Source organism: Echiichthys vipera (genome assembly GCF_963691815.1).
Source record: "Echiichthys vipera genome assembly, chromosome: 19".
In the NCBI taxonomy this organism is placed as follows: domain Eukaryota; kingdom Metazoa; phylum Chordata; class Actinopteri; order Perciformes; family Trachinidae; genus Echiichthys; species Echiichthys vipera.
Genome location: NC_139844.1, coordinates 22034604 through 22055056, shown reverse-complemented (window position 1 = coordinate 22055056; position 20453 = coordinate 22034604). Strand labels below are relative to the sequence as shown.

The following is a 20453-nucleotide window of genomic DNA, read 5'->3' as shown; positions in this document are numbered from 1 at the left end:
CAAAACGCTAAATAAATCCATTTGAATAGTTTTCAGGAAAATTACATTTTTTTACCCAGACCCACACATTTGGTTAATATTCAGTTTATCTTGTCAAAATGTTTTTTATGGCTCAGTCTGAACGTGTTGAACGGACGGACGAAACAAAAAACTCTCCCGCTTCAGAGCGCCGCCATGTTGGATCACATAGAACGCTCACTGGATTCTGATTGGTTGAGAGGACGTATCGCATTTAGGCTAAAAATAGGTTTGGCGCTGGTCGCGGTTTGGAAAGGAACTGCATCTTGAGACCATTTTAAACAAGGAAATATAGCGATTTGGCATGAAACACTCATGAAGCAGTGAAAAGGTTCTGTAAACAGCAAAGTGCCTCAAACTCATTTTTTTTTATTTGGCTTTTATCTCGTTTTGTAAAAGAGCTCTTCAAGTGTTTCCCTGTCAGTTTATTTTAAAGGCAAATAACAAGATGTAAAAATTAAGGGATGGCTCTTCTCCCCTCTGGCAGGCGTTACAGAACTCTGTACACAAAAACAGCCAGACATAAAAACAGTTTCTACCCCCAGGCCGTCACACTGCTGAACAATTGACCCCACCCGACACATCACACACACATGCCAGACATACAAGACACATGCACCTGATGCACCTTATGTATATCATTGTAAATAATATAACAAAGATATTTATAACAGCCTGGTCACTTTACTTTGCACAATTATTTTGTCTTTCAATTTTAAATTTCTCATATTTACTTGTTAACCTATTTTTTATATTACCTCTATTTTTTATCTTAAATTATTGTTCTGTGTTGTTCTGTTATTGTTCTGTTATTGTTATGTAAATGTTATTGTTATTGTTATGTTTAGGTTTGTCCTGTTAAATGTTTGGAAACTGTGAGAAAAGTATAAGCCGGAGTCAAATTCTCTGTATGTCCAACATACTTAGCAATAAACCTGATTCTGATTCTGATTCTGATTCTGATTTAATGTTTCTAATATAAAAAGTAGAACGTTATGAAATTCAGTCTAAACTGATGAAAGCCTTTTCACATTGAATGTAAGCACCGACCTTTGTGCGCTCCCAGTCCTGTCCTTCATCTGAGCCACCTGTTGTATGAGAGAGCACAATGATCACGGGCTTCAAAATGATGGAATAATACTCGCTTGATGTCTGGATTGTTTGTTGTCGTTGTTTTTTTTATTTATCAAAAGTTGCCTTCCACAGAGAGGATAAAGGTCAGGATTACGACAGATGGCACACGCGGCGGGTCCACCTAAACGGACATCGTGTAGAGGCAGCACTGTGTGTGTGTGTGTGTGTGTGTGTGTGTGTGTGTGTGTGTGTTGTTATTCAGACAGTACCTGTGTCCTCCTCTCCATGGCTGCTGTCAGAGGAAGTATTGGCTGCCGTGTCTTCGGGATCGTTGAGGTCATCGTTCTCCGCTCCGTCTTCCTCGTGCTCACGGTCGCTGTCAGATGACAGACCGGCCAGAGTGGGCGCGCTGTACGCCTCTCGCCTGGAGTAGCACAGTCACAGAGTCAGACGAATGTGATGGGCATCCTGGGAGTATTCTGGCCTTAGACTTTATCAACAGCTTAATGGATGAATGTAACTAATGAGTGATTGAATGACCCTGAGGAAGGACAAAAGCTAAAACACGTCGCTCTAACGAGAAAGGTGTTCTGAACACTACGTATGAGTGCCTTCATTCCCTTCTCCTTGCACCTTGGTGGGAAGTGAAGTCGTACCAGGAATCTCCACTCTACGTCTACGTGAAAGTAACTTTACATGAAGGTTCCTCAGGAGTTAAAGGTGGTGTGTGTCGTCACCTTAGACTGGAGGTCTTGCAGGGCGAGGTGAGGTTTTGTCGGAGCTGGCAGAGCCTCTCTCTCATGCTGATTGTCAGTTCTGGAGCCAGTCGCCAAACAAAGATACAGCTGGGAGATAAAAGCATTCAGGCATTAAAAATTCAACGTTTCATTTCAGCTCCACTGTTGAGGAAACTGTCGGCAAACACATTTCCACACTCATTTCCTCTGGCAGCCCAGGCTGAAGATGATTTTAATTTGCTGCTCCAATCCTGGTTTTATTCTAGTGCACTAATCATATATGGATGTCTCCTTGTTATTACAGCTCCAATTTTAAATATAGAACTAATGCTTATTATCTTTTTTTATAAATACAACTTCATTATAATATTCTAAATGCTGGAACGTCTCCAGTTTACTGAAGTTTAAGGCCTCTTTCACATAAAGTTACGGGTAAATTACCGGGATAACCTCTGAGGCACCACTAGGGATTTTCACTATTCACGCATGAACTACATCCAGGAACATTTCCATCTTGGGCCTTTTCACACATGACATGGCAACGGACAACCCAGCAGGTGACGGTGATGCGACACTTATGGATGCCCACCACAATACAACTCAACAGAAGAAGAAGAAGAAGAAGAAGAACAAGAAGAAGAAGAGTCAAGGCCAGATGGACGTGTTCACAGTGGAAGAAGAAGAAGAAGAAGAAGAAGAAGAAGAAGAAGGGCCAAGGCCAGATGGACGTGTTCACAGTGGAAGAAGAAGAAGAAGAAGAAGAAGAACAAGAAGAACAAGAAGAAGAAGAGTCAAGGCCAGATGGACGTGTTCACAGTGGAAGAAGAACAAGAACAAGAACAAGAAGAACAAGAAGAACAAGAAGAACAAGAACAAGAAGAAGAAGAGTCGAGGCCAGATGGACGTGTTCACAGTGGAAGAAGAAGAAGAAGAAGAAGAAGAAGAAGAACAAGAAGAGTCGAGGCCAGATGGACGTGTTCACGGTGGAAGAAGTCTCTTATTATTTTCAGTTAAGTGGCAGATGAGGAGCTGTTTTTGTCTGATTGCACTGTTTGTTGAATACTGCGTTAATGCTTTCAGTCACAACACAGCCACACACACATTTCCCCTGAAATGTCACTAGATCTCGTGGTGGGAAAGCGGTGGCACAGATTTCTCCTAATATCAATCGCTGCTCCCATTCACACATGACCCCATGCAGGAAACATCCCTGAACATGTCAGGGCTAGGCTGCATGTGTGTGAAAGGGGCTTAAATGAATCCAATGGAGACACTTGTGGGACCACACACAGGACTGTTACTCACCTGTCCCCTGACACAGAAATAAAGTGCTTGCAGTCATTGGTGAACTTCATCCCAGTGACAATCTCTGCAAAAAAAACAAAAAAAAAAGGCAAAGATAGTTATATTATGGTTCCTGGCGGTTGCAGGTGATAGATTTCCTGCTGCTATAAAAGAGTTATTTCCTCCCAGCTCATGTCGACAACATAAAATAAGCGTATGTGTGGTGTAGGCATGTGTTCTGGTACCAGAGTGTCCGTCCATCGTAGCGACACACTCCCCAGTGTAGAAGTCAAAGATGCAGATGCTTTTATCGGAGCAGCTGGTGGCCACATACTGACCAGATGGGTCAAGCTGAACCTGCGGAGACAGGGGACAACAGAGTTAATACACCGCATACACATGAAGGGATATGCAGGGGAAGCGTGGACTGCTGAGGAGCATGTTACCCTGAGCAGACTGCCGTCCTCACTCAGCGAGCCCTTGTAGAGTTTCTTCTGCTTCCCACTGCTGATGTTGAAAATCCTGCAGAGAGACGTAAAAAGAAAGGTTTCACTTCATGGACCTTCAAACACACACACACAAACACACACACACAAACACACGCACAAACATGACACACACACACTCACACGACAAACATACACACGCACACATACACACAGACACACAGACACAGACACACGCACACACACACGCACAAACACACACACAAGAACACGACACACACACACACACACACACACTAACACACACACAAACATGACACAAACACGACACACACATGACACACAAAAACACACGCACACATACACACACACACACACACACACGACACACACACACACTCAAACAGACACACACACACGACACACACATACACACACAAACACACAGACACACACAAAAACACACACACTGACACACACAAACACACACTCACACACACGCACACACACAAAAACACACAACACACACACACACACACACACACACACACACACACTCACACACATACACACACACACACACACACACACACACACACACACACACACACACCCCACACACACACACACACACACACACACACTTACCTGATGCAGCGGTCCTGACAGCCCACAGCAGCGTACTTGCATGTGGGGTCTACACCCATGTCGTACAGCGTGGTCTTCCTCACCGTGTGGTGAGAGCGCCTGAACTCTGTTCCACTGTCAGTCTGTGAAACACAAACAAACACCGTCACGTCTGCACCGAGGAAGGCCGCCGCAGCTTTAGTATGTGAGTGTGTCAGATGCAAAATACAAACAACCTTTTTGTGTCAAAGTCACATGAGTTGAAAACGACAAGTAACGGCTTCCTATTTGAACCGACATACAGTTTGTTTACTGCGTGTGTCATTAAGTCTCACATGATTAACTTCACTTGCCTTCAGGTATCTTAGCGTTGCAGAGATTAGTTTAAATCAATAATATGTGCATCTCAAAGGCCCTGTTGTAAGAAGTGAGATCTCAATGTCTTATTGATTATAAAGCAGGTTGAAGTGCTCTACGTATAAATACTGTAAAAGTGTCAGAACACTCACAGAGAAACACGCAAAGCCTGTATTCAGAAACTGTGGCTTTAAACGAGCCGTTGGGAGATCTCTGCAGTTGTGATGTCACAACTTTATTATACATAGGTAGAAAGTGCAGCTCCAGTGCTGTTACAGTTACTGTTCCGAATACAGAGATGCAAAAAGCGTAGATGAGGAAGACCCGAGAACGCTGACCAATCAGAGCAGACTGGGGTTTTTTTTTCGGAAAAGGGGTTTTAAAGAGAGACGCTCTTCAGACGGATGGTGAATACAGGTATATTCAGATAGACAGCATGAACAAAATAATGTGTTTAAAACATTAAATCATGGAAACATGTTCTAGTAGAAACCCAAATACAAGTACGAATCTGAAAATGAGAATAATATAGGACCTTTAAAAGTGGGTTTACACACAAAGTTCATTCATTCATCTTCAACCGCTAGTCCCTGTCGGGTCGCGGGGGGCTGGAGCCGATCCCAGCTTACATCGGGCGTGAGGCGGGGTACACCCTGGACAGGACGCCGGTCTATCGCAGGGCACATAGAGACGGACAGAGACAGACAACCATTCACACCTACGGGCGATTTAGAGTCATCAATGAACCGAACACCTGCACGTCTTTGGACTGTGGGAGGAAACCGGAGAACCCGGAGAAAACCCACGCAGACAACATGCAAACTCCATACAGAAAGGCCCAGAATGGGATTCGGACCAGGAACCCTCTCGCTGTGAGGCAACAGTGCTGACCACCACACCACCGTGTTGATATGCTTCAAATGCATGAAAGTCAGAACATTAGGTCGTTCTCTCAAGGAAAGTTTGAATACTCTTTGAGGTTGAGGCTGTACATAATCAGTGTGTGTGTGTGTGTGTGTGTGTGTGTGTGTGTGTGTGTGTGTGTGTGTGTGTGTGTGTCCAATCATGGTCAAAAAGACTATTATGGTTCACTTTGAGTCCTTGAGTAATCACAGCACGGTAACAGACAGCATAAAAGATGCTCATTTACGTGCAGTGGGGAACACGGGCCTGTCACAACAAGTTTCTAAAATGAACCCTCCATAAATATCTGGATGCCGAGGAGAGGTTTTTACGGAAGACTAACAAGCCATTGTTTATTGTGCTCTATAAAACTCAGTGAGTCACTGCAGCGGTCCGAATCGCGCCTTAAGTTTACAAAGAATGTTGTAACTTATGCAACTGCCCAAACAGAGAGATTGTCCCAGTGACCCAGAAGCAAATCTAGAGGAAAGCATGAGCAGGATTTGTCCTCGCAGTCCGAACGCTCCTTCCGTGGCGCGTGCTGTTGGGTTGCATTCACAAACACAGGAGCTAAATCGATTGTGTTGCTGTTGTGCTGCACAGTGAGACCTTAGCGTGAGGAATTAATTCATTAATAATTCATTTTATTCCAAAGCTATGAAGCAGCAAAGAATGCAGCACCGAGATTAGCTCAGCACTGTGTCTTTTATGGCCAGAAGTCATTTGAAAATGATTTTTGGGTTTAGCAAATAACTCTGAGTGTTCCTCTGGAGCAAAATGAAGCAGTAAGTCAAGGATTTTACAGTGGTGTTGAAGTAGCTGCCGCATAAGCTAGCCTCGTAAACTGCTGCCTAAGCTAGCCTCACATACTGTGTTGCTTTTCTAAAATGTTCTGAACATGTGATTATGACAATTGAGACAACTATTTGTCATATTAAAAGAATAATTTGACCTTCTGAGAAATATGCTTATTACACACAGGCAGAGGGAGGCAGGCTAGCAGTTTGTGCTAAGCTAAGCTAAGCTAAACGGCTGTTGGATCCAAATACAGACATGAGAGTGACATTGACCTTCTCATCTCTTTGCGAAAAGCAAAATCAATTATTTTTAAACAACAAGCAATATAGTTATAACTTAGGTAACTTATATGGTGGTGACTTTTAGTCAGTGTTATAACATTTGTGTTCAATCACAATCAGAAATACTTTAATAATCCCAGAGGGAAATTATTTCCGTCACAAACTCCAGCTATACAAACAACAAATATTATATTATAAATATTTATTAGAAACATATGTGAAATATCAGATTCATTGGATATCCCAAGAGATTCCAGGTGATGGATTGTACCAGCCGTGCCTTACCTTGTGTGCAGTGCGGAAATAGATGCTCTTGTCCGCTCCACAGCTGATCATTCTCACCTTGTTGTCATTGGCTGCAGAACAAAGACAAATATTCAGTCATGACTTTTTGATGGGACAGGCTAGGACACAAAGAGATCAACTGAGGCAGTGGTAAAGTGGCTTTTTCAAAGGAGTCTGGTTGTTTTTGAAGAGGGCATAGACGTGTACGGCATCAGTTCCCTGTTGGAAAGAGCTGCGTGACGGCACGGTAAGGCAGTTCATTTATTGTGAATATAGCGTACACTCAAACTGATATAGATTTTTTTAGGCTGGCCTTTTTTTTTGGAGGCTAAAATACATTTAGCTTCTGCCCCTGTCCACAGCAGTGCATAGCTTAGCTTCTGTGTCTGGACTCCTTCCTGCTTCTCCAAACCAGGGGCGTGCTAACTGTCATCTACTGTAGGTAATACACTGACTGAGGATAAGAACCTAATGCAACTGCACTTCAAAAAAATCCAAACTTTCCCTTTAAAGCCTGCAGGCAATGGGATCGTAGGAAAAATCTAGAAACACAGAAGACTTCAAAAAGCGCCGACTAAATGAATCCTAATTCCAAATCAAAGGCAGTAGCTGATGCAAGTATGCAAAGTGAGCGAGAGGAAAATAAAGAGCAACAAATAAGAAATCAAGTGCACAACGGGGGAAAAAGGCATTGCTATGAAAAACAAATCTCCGTCTAAGACGTGTATAGATGTCATCTATTATCTAAACAAGCAGAGCTGCGAGGGAAATCAAAAATGGGACTGAATGGAGATGAGAGCGGGGATTAAATAAAGATTAGCTGTCAGATGTTGACAGTGTCTCAAGTGGCTCACCAGCAAAGCGGACGGCTGTTATGGATGAAGAGTGCTCATCGAGTGTCTGCACCAGCCTGTAGTCATCCTCAGCATTCAACACGTGTATCAGACGGTCCCTGCTAGCCGTGGCCAGCAGCTTCAGCCCTGACAGTAATAAGACATTTAATCACATAACCGTACACACAGCCGGCACACAAAGTTATTCTATTATGTTATCATATTAATCAATGACGCTGTCACACACACTGACCTGTTTCTGGTTTACTGTATTCAAGACAGAGGATCTCGGCATCGTGGGCCTCCACTTTCAGAATCTCCTCCATGCTGCTGAGGTCGTGAACCCTGGAGAGTATAAATTCCTGTTTGTTTTTAAGGATGGAGGTCACGTCGGTCAGTCATCAGTCTCACTTTGAGTCCTTGTGTCCTACCTCAGCTTCCCGTGGCGATCTCCAGATGCCAGGTGTTTGCCGTCTGGACTGACACAGATGGTCCTGATGCCGCTCCGGCTTTCGGCTGTCTGTGCATCTCCTGCTTTATCTGCGCTCATATTTGTCAAACATTCTGGATCCAGCAGGGCATTAGTATTTCCATCTATGTAGATTATATTCAGGAGATCCTGCAAAGCGATGATGGATAAAGAAACTCCACGTCACGAGAAGAACGTACGCGTCTGAGATGTTACAATTTGCTTCTGTGTGACGTGCGATCGAATGGTACTTGGTGCCAAACTCACGTCGCTGAGGATATTCTGAGAACGAGCAGGAGTTTGCGACCAATCGCCGACGCGCCACAGTCTGATGGTGTTATCAGCTGAGCAACTGAGAAATGCACCTGATGACAGACCAGCGCCAAATTCACCAGGAACATCCGGGAACATCTGAAGAGGAACAGGAGAAAAGGTTGGTTACTGTAGGTGGGAGTGTGGGGAATATAAAGGATATAGAATTCCATTTACATTCACTGTGGAGCCCGCAATCATTAGCCTTTGGTCCGGACCCATTTCAAATGCATGTCGGTGTGTGGGTGGGGAAAATCTCATTGTAAATGAATAAGGCCAGTTTAAACAAGCTTTTGCGTCCATAACTCATACATATATTCAGAATCACTGCAGAAAAGCTGCAAAGTTCTGTCAATAATGCAATTTGACAATACTAACTAGGCTAACACAACACAACATGGTACTAGATAAACTGGAGTGGGAGTCAATGTAGAGATTTTTTGCCTGGACCGGGAGGGATGGGAGTCATTTTTCTTTTATTTCCTGTTTCTCTCGAGAAGATTACACCGGCTCCAGGAGTCAAGTGCAGCCAGCATTTATGATCTATCATTTAAACTGATATTCAACTCGGTACAATGCCCACAGACTGTAAAACACTGAGCCTCACGACCCTACAATACAGTATGAATGGCCTTTTATTTCCTATCATTAGCAAGTTAAAATCCCACACACATGAGTAAGAGTATAGCAGTAATGTATGTCTTATTTAATGTAATTACAATAACAAAATGGAAGAATAAGATCTGTAAGTGTGTCTGCGCTCACAGAGTAATGAACTGCACAAAGTGCCCCATGTTTGGCACTGATCAATCCCACTGTGTTGCAACACTCGACCCATTGTATAATGATTTACAAGACACTGAATGAAGGGCGGGGTTGAAACACGCTGCATGTGTCACAGTGGTTAGAGAGGTGTGTATCATTCCTCTGTTTACCTCAAGGTCCCCGACGCAGGCAGCGTGGAAGAGGGCAGAGTGCACCTTCCCCACCCTCTCGACATCTCTCACATCCCACACATACACACTGTGGTCGTTATATACACAGCTGAGCCAGTGGCTGACGGGGTCATAGGTCACAGCAATGGCGTCTGGGTAACGGGCGTCTGTCTTGGTGGAAAACAGGTGGCTGATGGGAATGAGAGTGTAATTTAATCAGTATTATTGCTCATAAACACTTGGCCAGAGATTGCCAAAGGTACGCCTGTGGAATTAAAAAGAAATCAGAACAGCCGTTAACCGTTTATCATTTTAAGCCCTGTATAATATCACTATAATATTCCCACCATGTCGCTGTCTGGACTTGGAACAGGTGGTACAGTTTAGTAACTAACTGTGAGCTTAAAATACTGCACTACTTAAAGCAGCCAAAACCAAAACCCACTATTGATTTTGACTGGGGCTGGAGCTGGAAGAAACACTTAGGAGTTATTTAGGCTGTGAAACTGAGCCGCTTGAGACAGGAGGCACAATAAATTGAGAGCATCTGATCCTGCGGTGGATCCCTGCCAAGGAGAGGCCGCGTTACTCCTGAGCTCTTCCTCACCTGGCCTCCGTGACGGCAGAGATGTCCGAGCCGAGGGGGTGCGGCCGCGGCAACGTGCTGGCGTAGTGAAGGTCCACGGAGCTGAAGGCTCGCACCGTTCCGTCAGCGCAGCCGCAGAAGATCATATCCTCAGACAGAGACAGAGACTGGGCTGTGCCCGTCTGCGAGGCAGGACACAAGACAAAAGGCACGTCAGCATTTTTATAGTTTTACAGATGAACATACTACCATACTGGAGCCGGGAAATCTATACAGTAAGTGTTAAGCACAGGTGAGTCCACCAAAGTCCTGCGTGTCAGTGATGATAACGGTTACAGAAGGTTGCATTGGGACGTAAATGCATTCTCATTGGAATACTTCCAAAAACATCCTGTTCTTGACCTCATCACTGCTGCTAATCCCTCTTTGATCCTCTGACAGAGGGTGGGAGAAGGACTCACACACACCTTTCATCTTCACATCTCTTGATTAAACACCACAGCTGGACACGGATACATAAATATACTGAGGGTAATTAATAACACCGGTAAAGGTAAATTAGATGAGTGTAATCTCCCATTAATGGTGTAGACACCTCCAAAATCAACAAAGAACTAAATTCATATTACACAGAAACCAGAAGCGTACATAGACTGTATAAAAAATGGACATAGCCTCTTCGTCGCGGTCCGTTCTCTCAACTTGATCTAATCGTACTCACCTTTGGGAGCCGCCATCTTGTCAGATTTTGACTCTGCCTCATTTCCTCTTTCTAAAAAAGGACATGTATGTGACGTTGGGGGGAGGGAGATACGTCCATCTTGCTGACGTATACCGAACAAGCAACATTAGCAGCACCACCCAGGAGCTAGGCTAACACAACATCTTACTAGATAAACAGCTTAGCACAAATACTAGAAACAGTGGTAGCTTTAGAGGCCAAACTACTTTGCGTCACTGTCCTTACTTTACTTCCTGTGAGTCACTCACCCGCAGGTCCACCCACTTGTCCAGCATTCTTTTGCTGTTGAACTCGCACAGCAGGCCGGAGGAGGTGATGCAGAAGATGGAGTCGGATGTAGGTCCGCGTCCACAGGCCACATCACAGAAGAAGTTGTTCCTCAGCTCCCCCAGCAGCCCAGAGCGGCCCAGCAGAGGGACAGGAGCACTGGCCTTAAGTACCACAAAGAGGGGTGAGGGTTAGCTGATGAGGCTGAGGTGGTTAGAGCAGAATGCTGGTTTCACACTTAAAACTCTGTGTATGTCGCCATTACATTCAGTCTAAAGTCTTTTATGAATGTGTGTGTGTGTGTGTGTGTGTGTGTGTGTGTGTGTGTGTGTGTGTGTGTGTGTGTGTGTGTGTGTGTAGTTGTAAGATTTTCCTTTTTAAAAGCAGAATCCTGTGGTGTGAAGCCATGGATTTCCCATGAATGTGTGACCAGTACGACTAGGTTATTTTCGTTATTTGAGTGTCCTGTGAAGTTGTGAAGAAACTCAGTTTTGGAAGAATGAATCGCCAATTTAAATAGGAACAAAACAAAACTCCCACTCAACTGTCTTAGGTTTTATGCTTGGCCAACCTCTCATATTGTTCAAAAGAGTTTGTTAGAATTTTTTTTTTACTGAAGGTACATAAAAGGACTCCAACTCCAAGCGGTACTACAGCAAAGGGAAGGTGGTGGTACAAACTCTATAAAAGACACACCATCATGATAATCATGATTACCTTGCTGGCCTTACAGTGGTCCAGATACCAGAACTTGACATGTCTGTTCCCCACAGTGACAAAGTAGGAGCTGTCCTCAGAGAAAGACACGCCCGTCACCTTACTGGACACCTTGTTGGCAGCCACAACTACATCTTTCTGCAAGATAACAATAAAACAACACGTGTTAAAAACAGAGCATTCTGGGAGCTTGAGCACATTTTGACTTGCTACAAAATGCAGAGCCAGGCTAGCTGTTTACCTGTTTCCAGTCTTTACGGTAAACTAAGCTAACATGCTGCTGAGGTTGGACTATTTCCTTTAACATAACAAGGTAAGTAAAATGCCTCGCAGCTTGCGCCAACATGACAAACACAATCGAGTGTTTCCGCGGCACCGCAACATCAGCCTTGGCAAGAGGAGACGACTACGGGCTACGAGGCGTACCTTCCACGCCCAGACGTTGACCATCATGTCATGCTGGTTTCCAACACTGACAATGAATTTGCTGTTGGGGGAGAAAGCCACGCAAGAGACGCCATATTTGTGCGCCTGGAGCTCCACCACCTGTCTCCGTTCTGCTACGTCCCACAGTCTCACCGCCGGCAGGTGACCACTCTGGTGAAAGAACAGGGGGATTGAGTAGGTAAAACATAGAGAAGAAATAGCAGATCGTCAAAGCAAGGGCTCCTTTGTATGTTTAAGTGCTATATTGTGTTCATTTGTTTTGGTCTCCAGTCTTCCAATCCACTGGAACACCATAGAGTAGTCACCTGTCAGTTCAGTCAATCCAGCCCTCTGAGAGATTATCCTCTCCGTCCTCTAAACTCTGCTCTCTATAAACAGTGACTTGTCCCTTGAACTGTTCACATTATTCTCTTGCAGGGATCAAAAGGTCAGCAGGCTATTTGTGTGGCCTCTTATTTTAATACGGCAGAACGACCTTTTCAAGGAGAATTAACAGGTGAGAGGAAAGGCAGCCCGGAGGACGCTGAGAATGGATGACATTCAACCAAAGACTGAGCCGCATACAAAGGACGCCCAAAGAAAAGACATGTAAAACAAATATGCATGCCTGGTTCCTGCCTGTCCTTGATGTAAATTAGCTTCTGTTTGGTCAATGGGTGTGTGGGTGTGTGGGTGTGTGTGGGTGCGTGTGTGTGCGTGTGTGTGTGTGTGTGTGTGTGAGAGAGAGAGGGATGTTTCCTATCAGATCATTCTCTTCTTTAAAGGCTTTTAGGAAATCCTCTGACAGAGCTTTGGTTGCTGACTATCAGCGTTTGGCTCGGAAGACTGAACCTGTAAACCTGTATATTGAGTGCTTTAATATACCTGTGCGTTAATGGCTTTCAAGAATTCAAACACTGCGCGGTGGCAATCTACAAAATGTGGCCTTTTAAATGGCAGCAGAACCTCAACCGCCCATGGTATTTGGACCTTTGATCTCTGCCGTCATGGCAACTACTGCATGCTCATCCACTTACACACAGAAGTCTTTAATCGGCTCTGATTGGCCGGGGCGGATTAAAATAGTGTGTTGCGTTGAGGCACACACTGTAATTACAACGTAACTGCAGATGCTCGACTGACGGTGGAACGTAGGGGAACCCGGGGGTCGGGCACTTCCACGCCATCCTGCTGGGATATTCTCAGTGAAACATGCTCACTCCTCACACTGTGCACACTTGCAGTCTGCTAGATGTGGGATTCCTGTGAAAAATAGATTACTGCAGGGCCAAAGAATGAGGCAGATGGGCTGAAAGACTCACCTCTCCTGTGACCAAGTACTTGCCATCAGGGGAGAAGGACAGAGCTGTGATGGTCTTCCTATGAAAACGTGAGAGAAATAGAGAGATAGAGGAACACAGCTCAGTGTGACTCATGTTTGGGTAGATTTCACATTTTAACATTGTCCCGTTTAAAGCCGGGGTAGGCAGTTTTTTTGCATCACTGAGCAAAAACTGTAAAATAACCTTTCAGCATATTGTAATTCAAGTCGCCTGAGATAAAACTAGACTTTTATCGGACGTAACTAATAGTTATCTTTCTGCTAACTCTAGACAAAAAGCTCATGGCTGTGGCTGATTTCAGTTCATGTCTATGTACGTTAGCCAGTGAGAGCCTCAAATCACAATGTCATCTCAAAAAGGATTGACATGGCCACATTTTGCAATATATATAACGGCATCAGGATCACAATCAGGATCTGAGTGATATGAAATGATTGGCACTCGTACGTGTCAGCGTATGGAGCTCGTGCATGCGCCCATATTCGTGCTCATAGGAAAAGAGGGAGGAGCTGCAGGAGGAGGGCTGTGTTTTAAAAATACTGCCCTTTTTTTTTTTGCATTTTCCATAAAAAACTGCCAACCCAAGCTTAAAGGGCAGGTTGTGTTTGCGTTTAACTCACCTTGACGTGTTGATGATGTGGTGCTGTCTGTTCTTTTTGGGGTTCAGCAAAACTACCACACACCTACAAAAGGAAACATACAACAACAAATCAGAATTCACCATTTGAGTTATGCTTTTTACTCATTTCCGTTGCAACCTCTCACAGGGTCTCATCTCATCTCATCTTCAGCCGCTTATCCGGGGTCGGGTCTGGGGGGCAGCAGCTTTAGCAGGGGACCCCAAACTTCCATTTTACATGGGTATACATACAATACATGGTATTCAACGTATTTAGTCACGTGTTTGGAAGCAATGCAGTGTCCATGGCTGAGTGGAAAATCACTTATTTTCAGGTCAACAAATAATGAAGTCTCATTTCGTAGTGCGAACTCGTGGCATAGCTTAACAGAATGAGGCTTACGGTAATACAGCATGTCCTTATAACCGTTTAAACCGTTCTGATGTAACACAAGAATCCATATGGCATTACTCTAAGAAGAAGTGATACACTCAAGTAAGTCTAAGGGTACTTATCTCAACTGATCCTGGTTTTTCCAGATCACAGTAAAAAATGTGGCACTGTACGCAGTCGTGACTTTATCCTCTGTGCATTCATTTAATGATATGTTTACTCTGAATAACACTTCATGGTGTTCTTAAATCAGGGGTAGGCAATCCCGGTCCTGGTGGGCCACTGTCCTGCATGCTTTAGGTTTCTCCCTACCCTAACACACCTGAGTCTAACAATAATCAAACTGTGACGAGCTTCAGCTGCTTGATAACGAGCACATCATTAGACTCAGGTGTGTTAGAGCAGAGAGAGACTAAAACATGCAGGACAGTGGCCCTCCAGGACCGGAATCGCCTACCCCTGTCTTAAATGAATCCAAATTACAAACACTGCTAATGTTACAAATCTGGGTCATACACGGTTGAACGCCAATTAGAGGGATGTCTGAACTGTAAAATAAACCAGCATTAGATAATTCAGCTACAAAGAGGTCAAACTGTGTAAAGACCACATTTAAGGTGGTGGAAAAAATGTATGTAAAAGGAATTGTTGTTAATTTTGGGAGATACACTTGTTATGTGTCATGCATGCATGCTAAATGTGGGGTCACCCCTATGTTCCCTCAGCCCACAACACTGTGTTTGTTGGTAAAGCGTGGATAAAGCTAAATTATGCTCAACTTTAAATATGGATACAGACACAGACGGAGCCTATTAAACACTTCATTTTGTCCACACTACCCCACACTCATAACTTCACTCAAGACCTGAGAAAAAAGTCTGAGTTAAATTGTTCCTCTGCTGTGTTTATGTAGTAAAAATGAGTGGGATAAAAAAAAAAGTTCAGAATAATCTTTCTCAGTTCCCTAATTTCTTTCCTTTTTTCATCTGTGGAAAACAATGTTTTGGGAGATGAATGTAGACGCAGGATCATTTTTCTAAGCTGCTTTTTTATACTGTGAAAACACATAAAAGCAGTGTAAATTCTTAATTGTGTCATTAATCTGAGGAAACACGGGGCTGAGGGAGCAGAGACAGGCTCCCCGTTTACAATGTAAACTGTGAACAAATGGGGTCCAGCCTGGACAGGACGCCAGTCTATCACAGGGCACATAGAGACGCACATAGAGAGACAGACAACCATTCATACCTACGGGTGATTTTCGAGTCATCAATGAACCGAACACGTGGAGAACCCTCGAAGCAACGGGGAGAACATGCAAACTCCGCACAGAAGGGAACCAGGAACCCTCTTGTTGTGAGGCGACAGTGCTGACCACCACGCCACACGTGTCGCCACACATCACGGTCACTGCCTCAACTTCTTTCTTATTCGTTGCCAGAAATAGAAATGCAAGATTCCTCATCTGCAACGCGTTCAAATGATATTAAATGTGTTTGAAAAGTGTGATGTGTCGAGAATTACCCTGGTAACACTTAAAAAATAACACTTTTATTGGAATAGCATGGTTAATGATTCCTCAACTCTATACGGACAAGTGTGTTAGTTTAATTGCTCGGCTCTTAATGTTATTAATGAAAATAGGCACTTCATGATTATATTTAATGAATATGCTATAGTATCATCCTATTATTCTGTCTTGTATTCATTTTGTCACACCGCGGGGAGGACTGTCCTGTCTTTGGGTTTTCTGTCTTGTGAATTTCATGTTTTATTTTGAAAAGTAACTCGTTTCAGGTCACTCGCCCTTCCTCTTGTGTCACCGGTCTGACGTCCTCCCCTGATCCATGATTGTTTCCACCTGTGCCCCCCCCCCCCCCCCCATGTGTATATAGCCTGTGTCTTCCCCTGTCTCGTTGCCACAGTATTTCGTCCGTCATGTCGAAAGCTTCCAGCCCGTTCCACAGCCTTGTTCCAGCCTTTGAGTCTGAGCATTGTCACGCTCTTGTTTTTTTGCGTTTCCTTTTTTTCCTCTGAAGAAGAGTGATTTTGATTTTTGAATGCCTTTTTGTCTGCCTTGTTTTTCTCCTGTTCGGAGTGACCTTGTTTCGTGTTTTACTAGCTCAGTGCAGCTCTTTTGGTTTCAGAATAAACGCCAGCTTAACCGATGTACCTCCGCATCTGACTCCTCATTCCTGCCCAGGCCTGACACATTTACAACAATGAATCAGCGCTCGGATGGGAGCTGACTCGTTTTAAACCGACACAACACTACTTTTTATGTAATTATTCTTTGCCATTAAAATAATGCAGCCATAACCGTATTTCCTGATGATAAAACTTCATCATCACAACCTGCTCGAGAGCATCTGTGAGCGAGCTGCCAGGTCATTAGCTCTGTGCCAGGAAACGGCGTTCCTGGTACCACACAGCTTGGGCAGATTTAAAGTGAGACGGCAGGTGGATTGCCAGGCTGTGCGCAATTTGGGAAGTATGAAGCTTTCTAAAATGACAGAACCACACACACACGCACACACACACACACATGCCCACACAAACAGAAATGGCCATGCCGGCACACACACACAGAGACAGGGCTTTCTTTCAGGCGCTCGATCCCAAACATACACTCCGCCACACAACAATACAGTAAACAGCCATTGACCTTCTTAGTATTAATACAGCTTTGTCAGAAGATTTGAGAACAACACAAAAGAGGCTCAGTGCTCTGTTTCTGTTACAGCATAGTGGGACCCAGTGTGCTTGTTTTTTAGATTATTAGAGTCTGCTTGCTGCAGCAGCAGCTCCGAGGCCCCCGGGCATCGCCACTGTAGATCGAAATCCTCCAACCTGCAGTTCACATTTATCTTATCCTGCGCTGGGCAAGTTAACACAGACTGTGTCACTGTTTGTGGAGAATTAATAATGCTATACAACACTCTTTACATCAGTGAGAGACTCAAAGGGAGCCTCCCCGAGGATAGGATAAAAAAAGGAAGCTTTGGAGTTTCTCTGATGAGAAAGCCCACGGAGCTCTTCTCTCCTCAGTTCCGCTGAGATAGTGAAGAGATAACACACACACACACACACACACTCACAGAAACATGCACACTAAGCGTCTGCGTGAGGTAGACGTGATAAGGAAGCGTGGAGTGTTGATAAGTCAAAGGTCAGATGTTGAGATAAGGACGCAGACACTGTTTGTCTCTCTCTTCTTACCCTGCAGGATAGGCCACGAGTCCAGATCGGGGGTCACAGGCCAGACCACTGTTTCCTGAAGCTGTGATTCCCAGCACCTTCTCCAAAGTCACCTGGAGAGACACCAAGTAGGATTTTGTTTTCTTTGCTGGAGGATTTAAACCACACAGAGAGAGAAGTAATACCGAACCCAAAGCAGCGGTGATGTAACTAAGCGCCCTCGTCCAGTGAATCAAAGACAGAAATAGACTTGTTTGGTTGCAACATGTGAAGGCGACGGCTCAGGCTCAACTAGTGTGAACACTGTAGTTCAAATAATTAAAAGCCTTTAATTACTGCTGTTATGCAGAAGCACCCAAACACTGACTTTACTGTCCCTTTAACGGGGAGACACTTGTTCATGCACTTCTACTTTTCTGCTTCCTTAACATTTATTTTTTTCACACTAGTGGACAGAAAACATCCCATAATACACATGAAGGTGTTTATTTTACTGCACTTTCTCTATTTGCCTCTTTAGCTTTTTCCTACATTCACTAAACGTTAGCATTAGAAAATGCACTATTTGCACGTTTAAATGTTAAATTTCCAAAAGATTGTCATGAAGAAAACAGAAAAAAACTGTCTTAATCTCATCAACTATGGAAATATCATGGTGATATCTATTAGTTTGAAATGTTCAACCTGTTCACCTGTAGTGTCTCCTCCCCCCCCAAACAACAGTTATCTCCTGGGAACGTGAAATCAAAATGTGCCACATACAGTAATAATATAATTTCATCCTTTGGGCGTAAGATGTAAAAGATCCGCTTTAACATAAAGTCATTGAACAGATGATGGGACAGAAGGCTTGGCAAGACATGCTGTCTTTCTGTCTGTCTGTCTGTCTGTCTGTCTGTCTGTCTGTCTGTCTAGGGAATTATAAAGCAGCTGTTGAGTGTCACTGAGTAGCCGGGAGTAACATGAATGCACCCGAGCCTACGGTGTCCTACTAACACACATATGAAATATTAATAGTGAATAATTAAAAAGCACGATCAGGCAAAGCCGGGCGGACAATCAAGACTCTAAACTCGACTACTGTGAGCTCAGAGTTTGAGTCCTACTCAAGTTAGATTATCACTTTCTGATGAGGCCCTCTCATTAAAACGCCAGTGTCTTTAATAACGGTTAACCTTTATGTCAGTTCATCCATAATAAACTAAGATAAAAAACAGTCCAAGCATTCACAGGAAATCACACAAACGAAACACCAAAAAGCTATCATTAATCACTTATAACTAATCTATATTAGTTATTGTTTGAGTTCTTTTATGTTAGCTTTATTTTGATTTATGTTTTTATGCTCATTGTCACTCTGATCCTTTCCCACCTTTGTATTAAAAGTGTTGCACAATCATTTCCCTTGGGATAAATAAAGCGTCTTGAATCTTGAATAAAGCATTACTAAATGACAGAATTAGAGATTTATTAGCATTCATAAAGCTATTAGTTATAACTTACACAATAGGTGAGGGTGCCTTATTAGAGCGTGGCCCCTTGGTCTCAGTGCAGTGGTAATTCACCGTGCCCTTACAGCTGCTCAGGTACGTAGCATTTCCCCCCCTTTCTTATGTTATGATCAATAATCACTGCAGACTCCTATGATGGATAGCCCACAGCAGTGCATGAGTGCCGTGCTGGTCCTCACACACTGACCCCCAGGGGTGGATATAAATACCTTGCTGGCGAGACTCTCTTTCTTGTTCCTCTTCTGCTTGCCGGATGGAGAACGCAGCAAATTCCTGATGCGACTTTTAATGGTGAAGCCATCGCTTGACATTCTGCGGCGCTGCTCGGAGAACCGCTGACCATCCACTGTGACAAGCCACCGGCCAAGAGTGCATGCAGGGCTGAAGAAGTGAATGAGAAGCCTGTAATGATCCTCCCACCACACACACACACACACACACACACTCTATAGAGGTTTACAAAGTCGGACAGTGTCCCTGCTGCTGGGACATGTGGACTCTAATCTCTTGAGTGGGTTTACTGTTCTCTTCTGCTGTCTTCTGCCGCCTGTCGCTTCACATTAAGCGCTTCTCCTGCAGCTTCCCACCACTTCTGGACTGATGTCGCCTTGTCTCAACGCTGTGAGAGAGGGGGAAAAAAATATACTGCCGGGCCCTTTGCCTGCATGACATCGCTAGATTACTCTCAAGCAGCAGCGGTCTCATGATTACATCAATGATTGCTTTTGTTGCTGTTGTACTTAAATGATTTAATAGGATTAGAAAGAGAGAGAGAGAGAGAGCGAGAGAGAGAGAGAGAGAGCAGTTCTAAAGCTGCACGGTGGATGTTTGTTTGGGTACCTAACAGCTTTGTCTGCTGATATGCATAATGGCCCGTTTGTTCTGTTATATACACATATGTTAAAGTAGTTAAAGTCATTTCCAGTTGTAGTTTGGTTTTAGTTCACTGTGATATTCAGGTGCCATATTAATGGGCTATTATTGTCTTGTTTGAGCTAATGACTCATTAAATCAGCCAATCAAAAGGTCAAAGGCCTGTTGATGTTGAATATATGCATTCATTAGCATCCTAAAGTTGGGTTGTAACGGGATTTAAATCCTGAGTGCTTTGTGGTTGACGGGTCATTTGCATTGAAAGAACCCCACGCTGTTGCCCACTAGATGGAACAGGCCACGCCCCCGTGATGACACCAAACCAATCACAGTCATTGTAGAGAAACTGGGATTTAAACATACATTTTTAATTTACTTTAGTTTAGTAATACAATCTAATTCGTCATTAACTTTTGGA

The 20453-nt window shown here is 43.9% G+C and overlaps 1 protein-coding gene across 1 annotated transcript in view; it reads right to left on the bottom strand.

Annotated features, from left to right (window-relative positions):
* LOC310961720 (mitogen-activated protein kinase-binding protein 1-like) overlaps nucleotides 1-19473 on the bottom strand; it is a gene marked incomplete at its 5' end in the record, with an annotated part of 28595 nt that extends 9122 nt beyond the window's left edge. Inside the window, 21 exons of the mRNA XM_083933931.1 lie at nucleotides 1069-1106; nucleotides 1362-1516; nucleotides 1830-1937; nucleotides 3135-3198; nucleotides 3359-3470; nucleotides 3560-3635; nucleotides 4208-4329; nucleotides 6811-6881; nucleotides 7665-7790; nucleotides 7897-7988; nucleotides 8075-8262; nucleotides 8380-8523; nucleotides 9360-9549; nucleotides 9967-10127; nucleotides 10936-11118; nucleotides 11672-11809; nucleotides 12098-12268; nucleotides 13420-13477; nucleotides 14061-14123; nucleotides 17673-17764; nucleotides 19372-19473. Coding sequence (XP_083790057.1) covers nucleotides 1069-1106; nucleotides 1362-1516; nucleotides 1830-1937; nucleotides 3135-3198; nucleotides 3359-3470; nucleotides 3560-3635; nucleotides 4208-4329; nucleotides 6811-6881; nucleotides 7665-7790; nucleotides 7897-7988; nucleotides 8075-8262; nucleotides 8380-8523; nucleotides 9360-9549; nucleotides 9967-10127; nucleotides 10936-11118; nucleotides 11672-11809; nucleotides 12098-12268; nucleotides 13420-13477; nucleotides 14061-14123; nucleotides 17673-17764; nucleotides 19372-19473 — 2454 coding nt within the window. The remainder of the gene's footprint in view (nucleotides 1-1068; nucleotides 1107-1361; nucleotides 1517-1829; nucleotides 1938-3134; nucleotides 3199-3358; nucleotides 3471-3559; nucleotides 3636-4207; nucleotides 4330-6810; nucleotides 6882-7664; nucleotides 7791-7896; nucleotides 7989-8074; nucleotides 8263-8379; nucleotides 8524-9359; nucleotides 9550-9966; nucleotides 10128-10935; nucleotides 11119-11671; nucleotides 11810-12097; nucleotides 12269-13419; nucleotides 13478-14060; nucleotides 14124-17672; nucleotides 17765-19371) is intronic.
* Nucleotides 19474-20453: the final 980 nt, after the last annotated feature.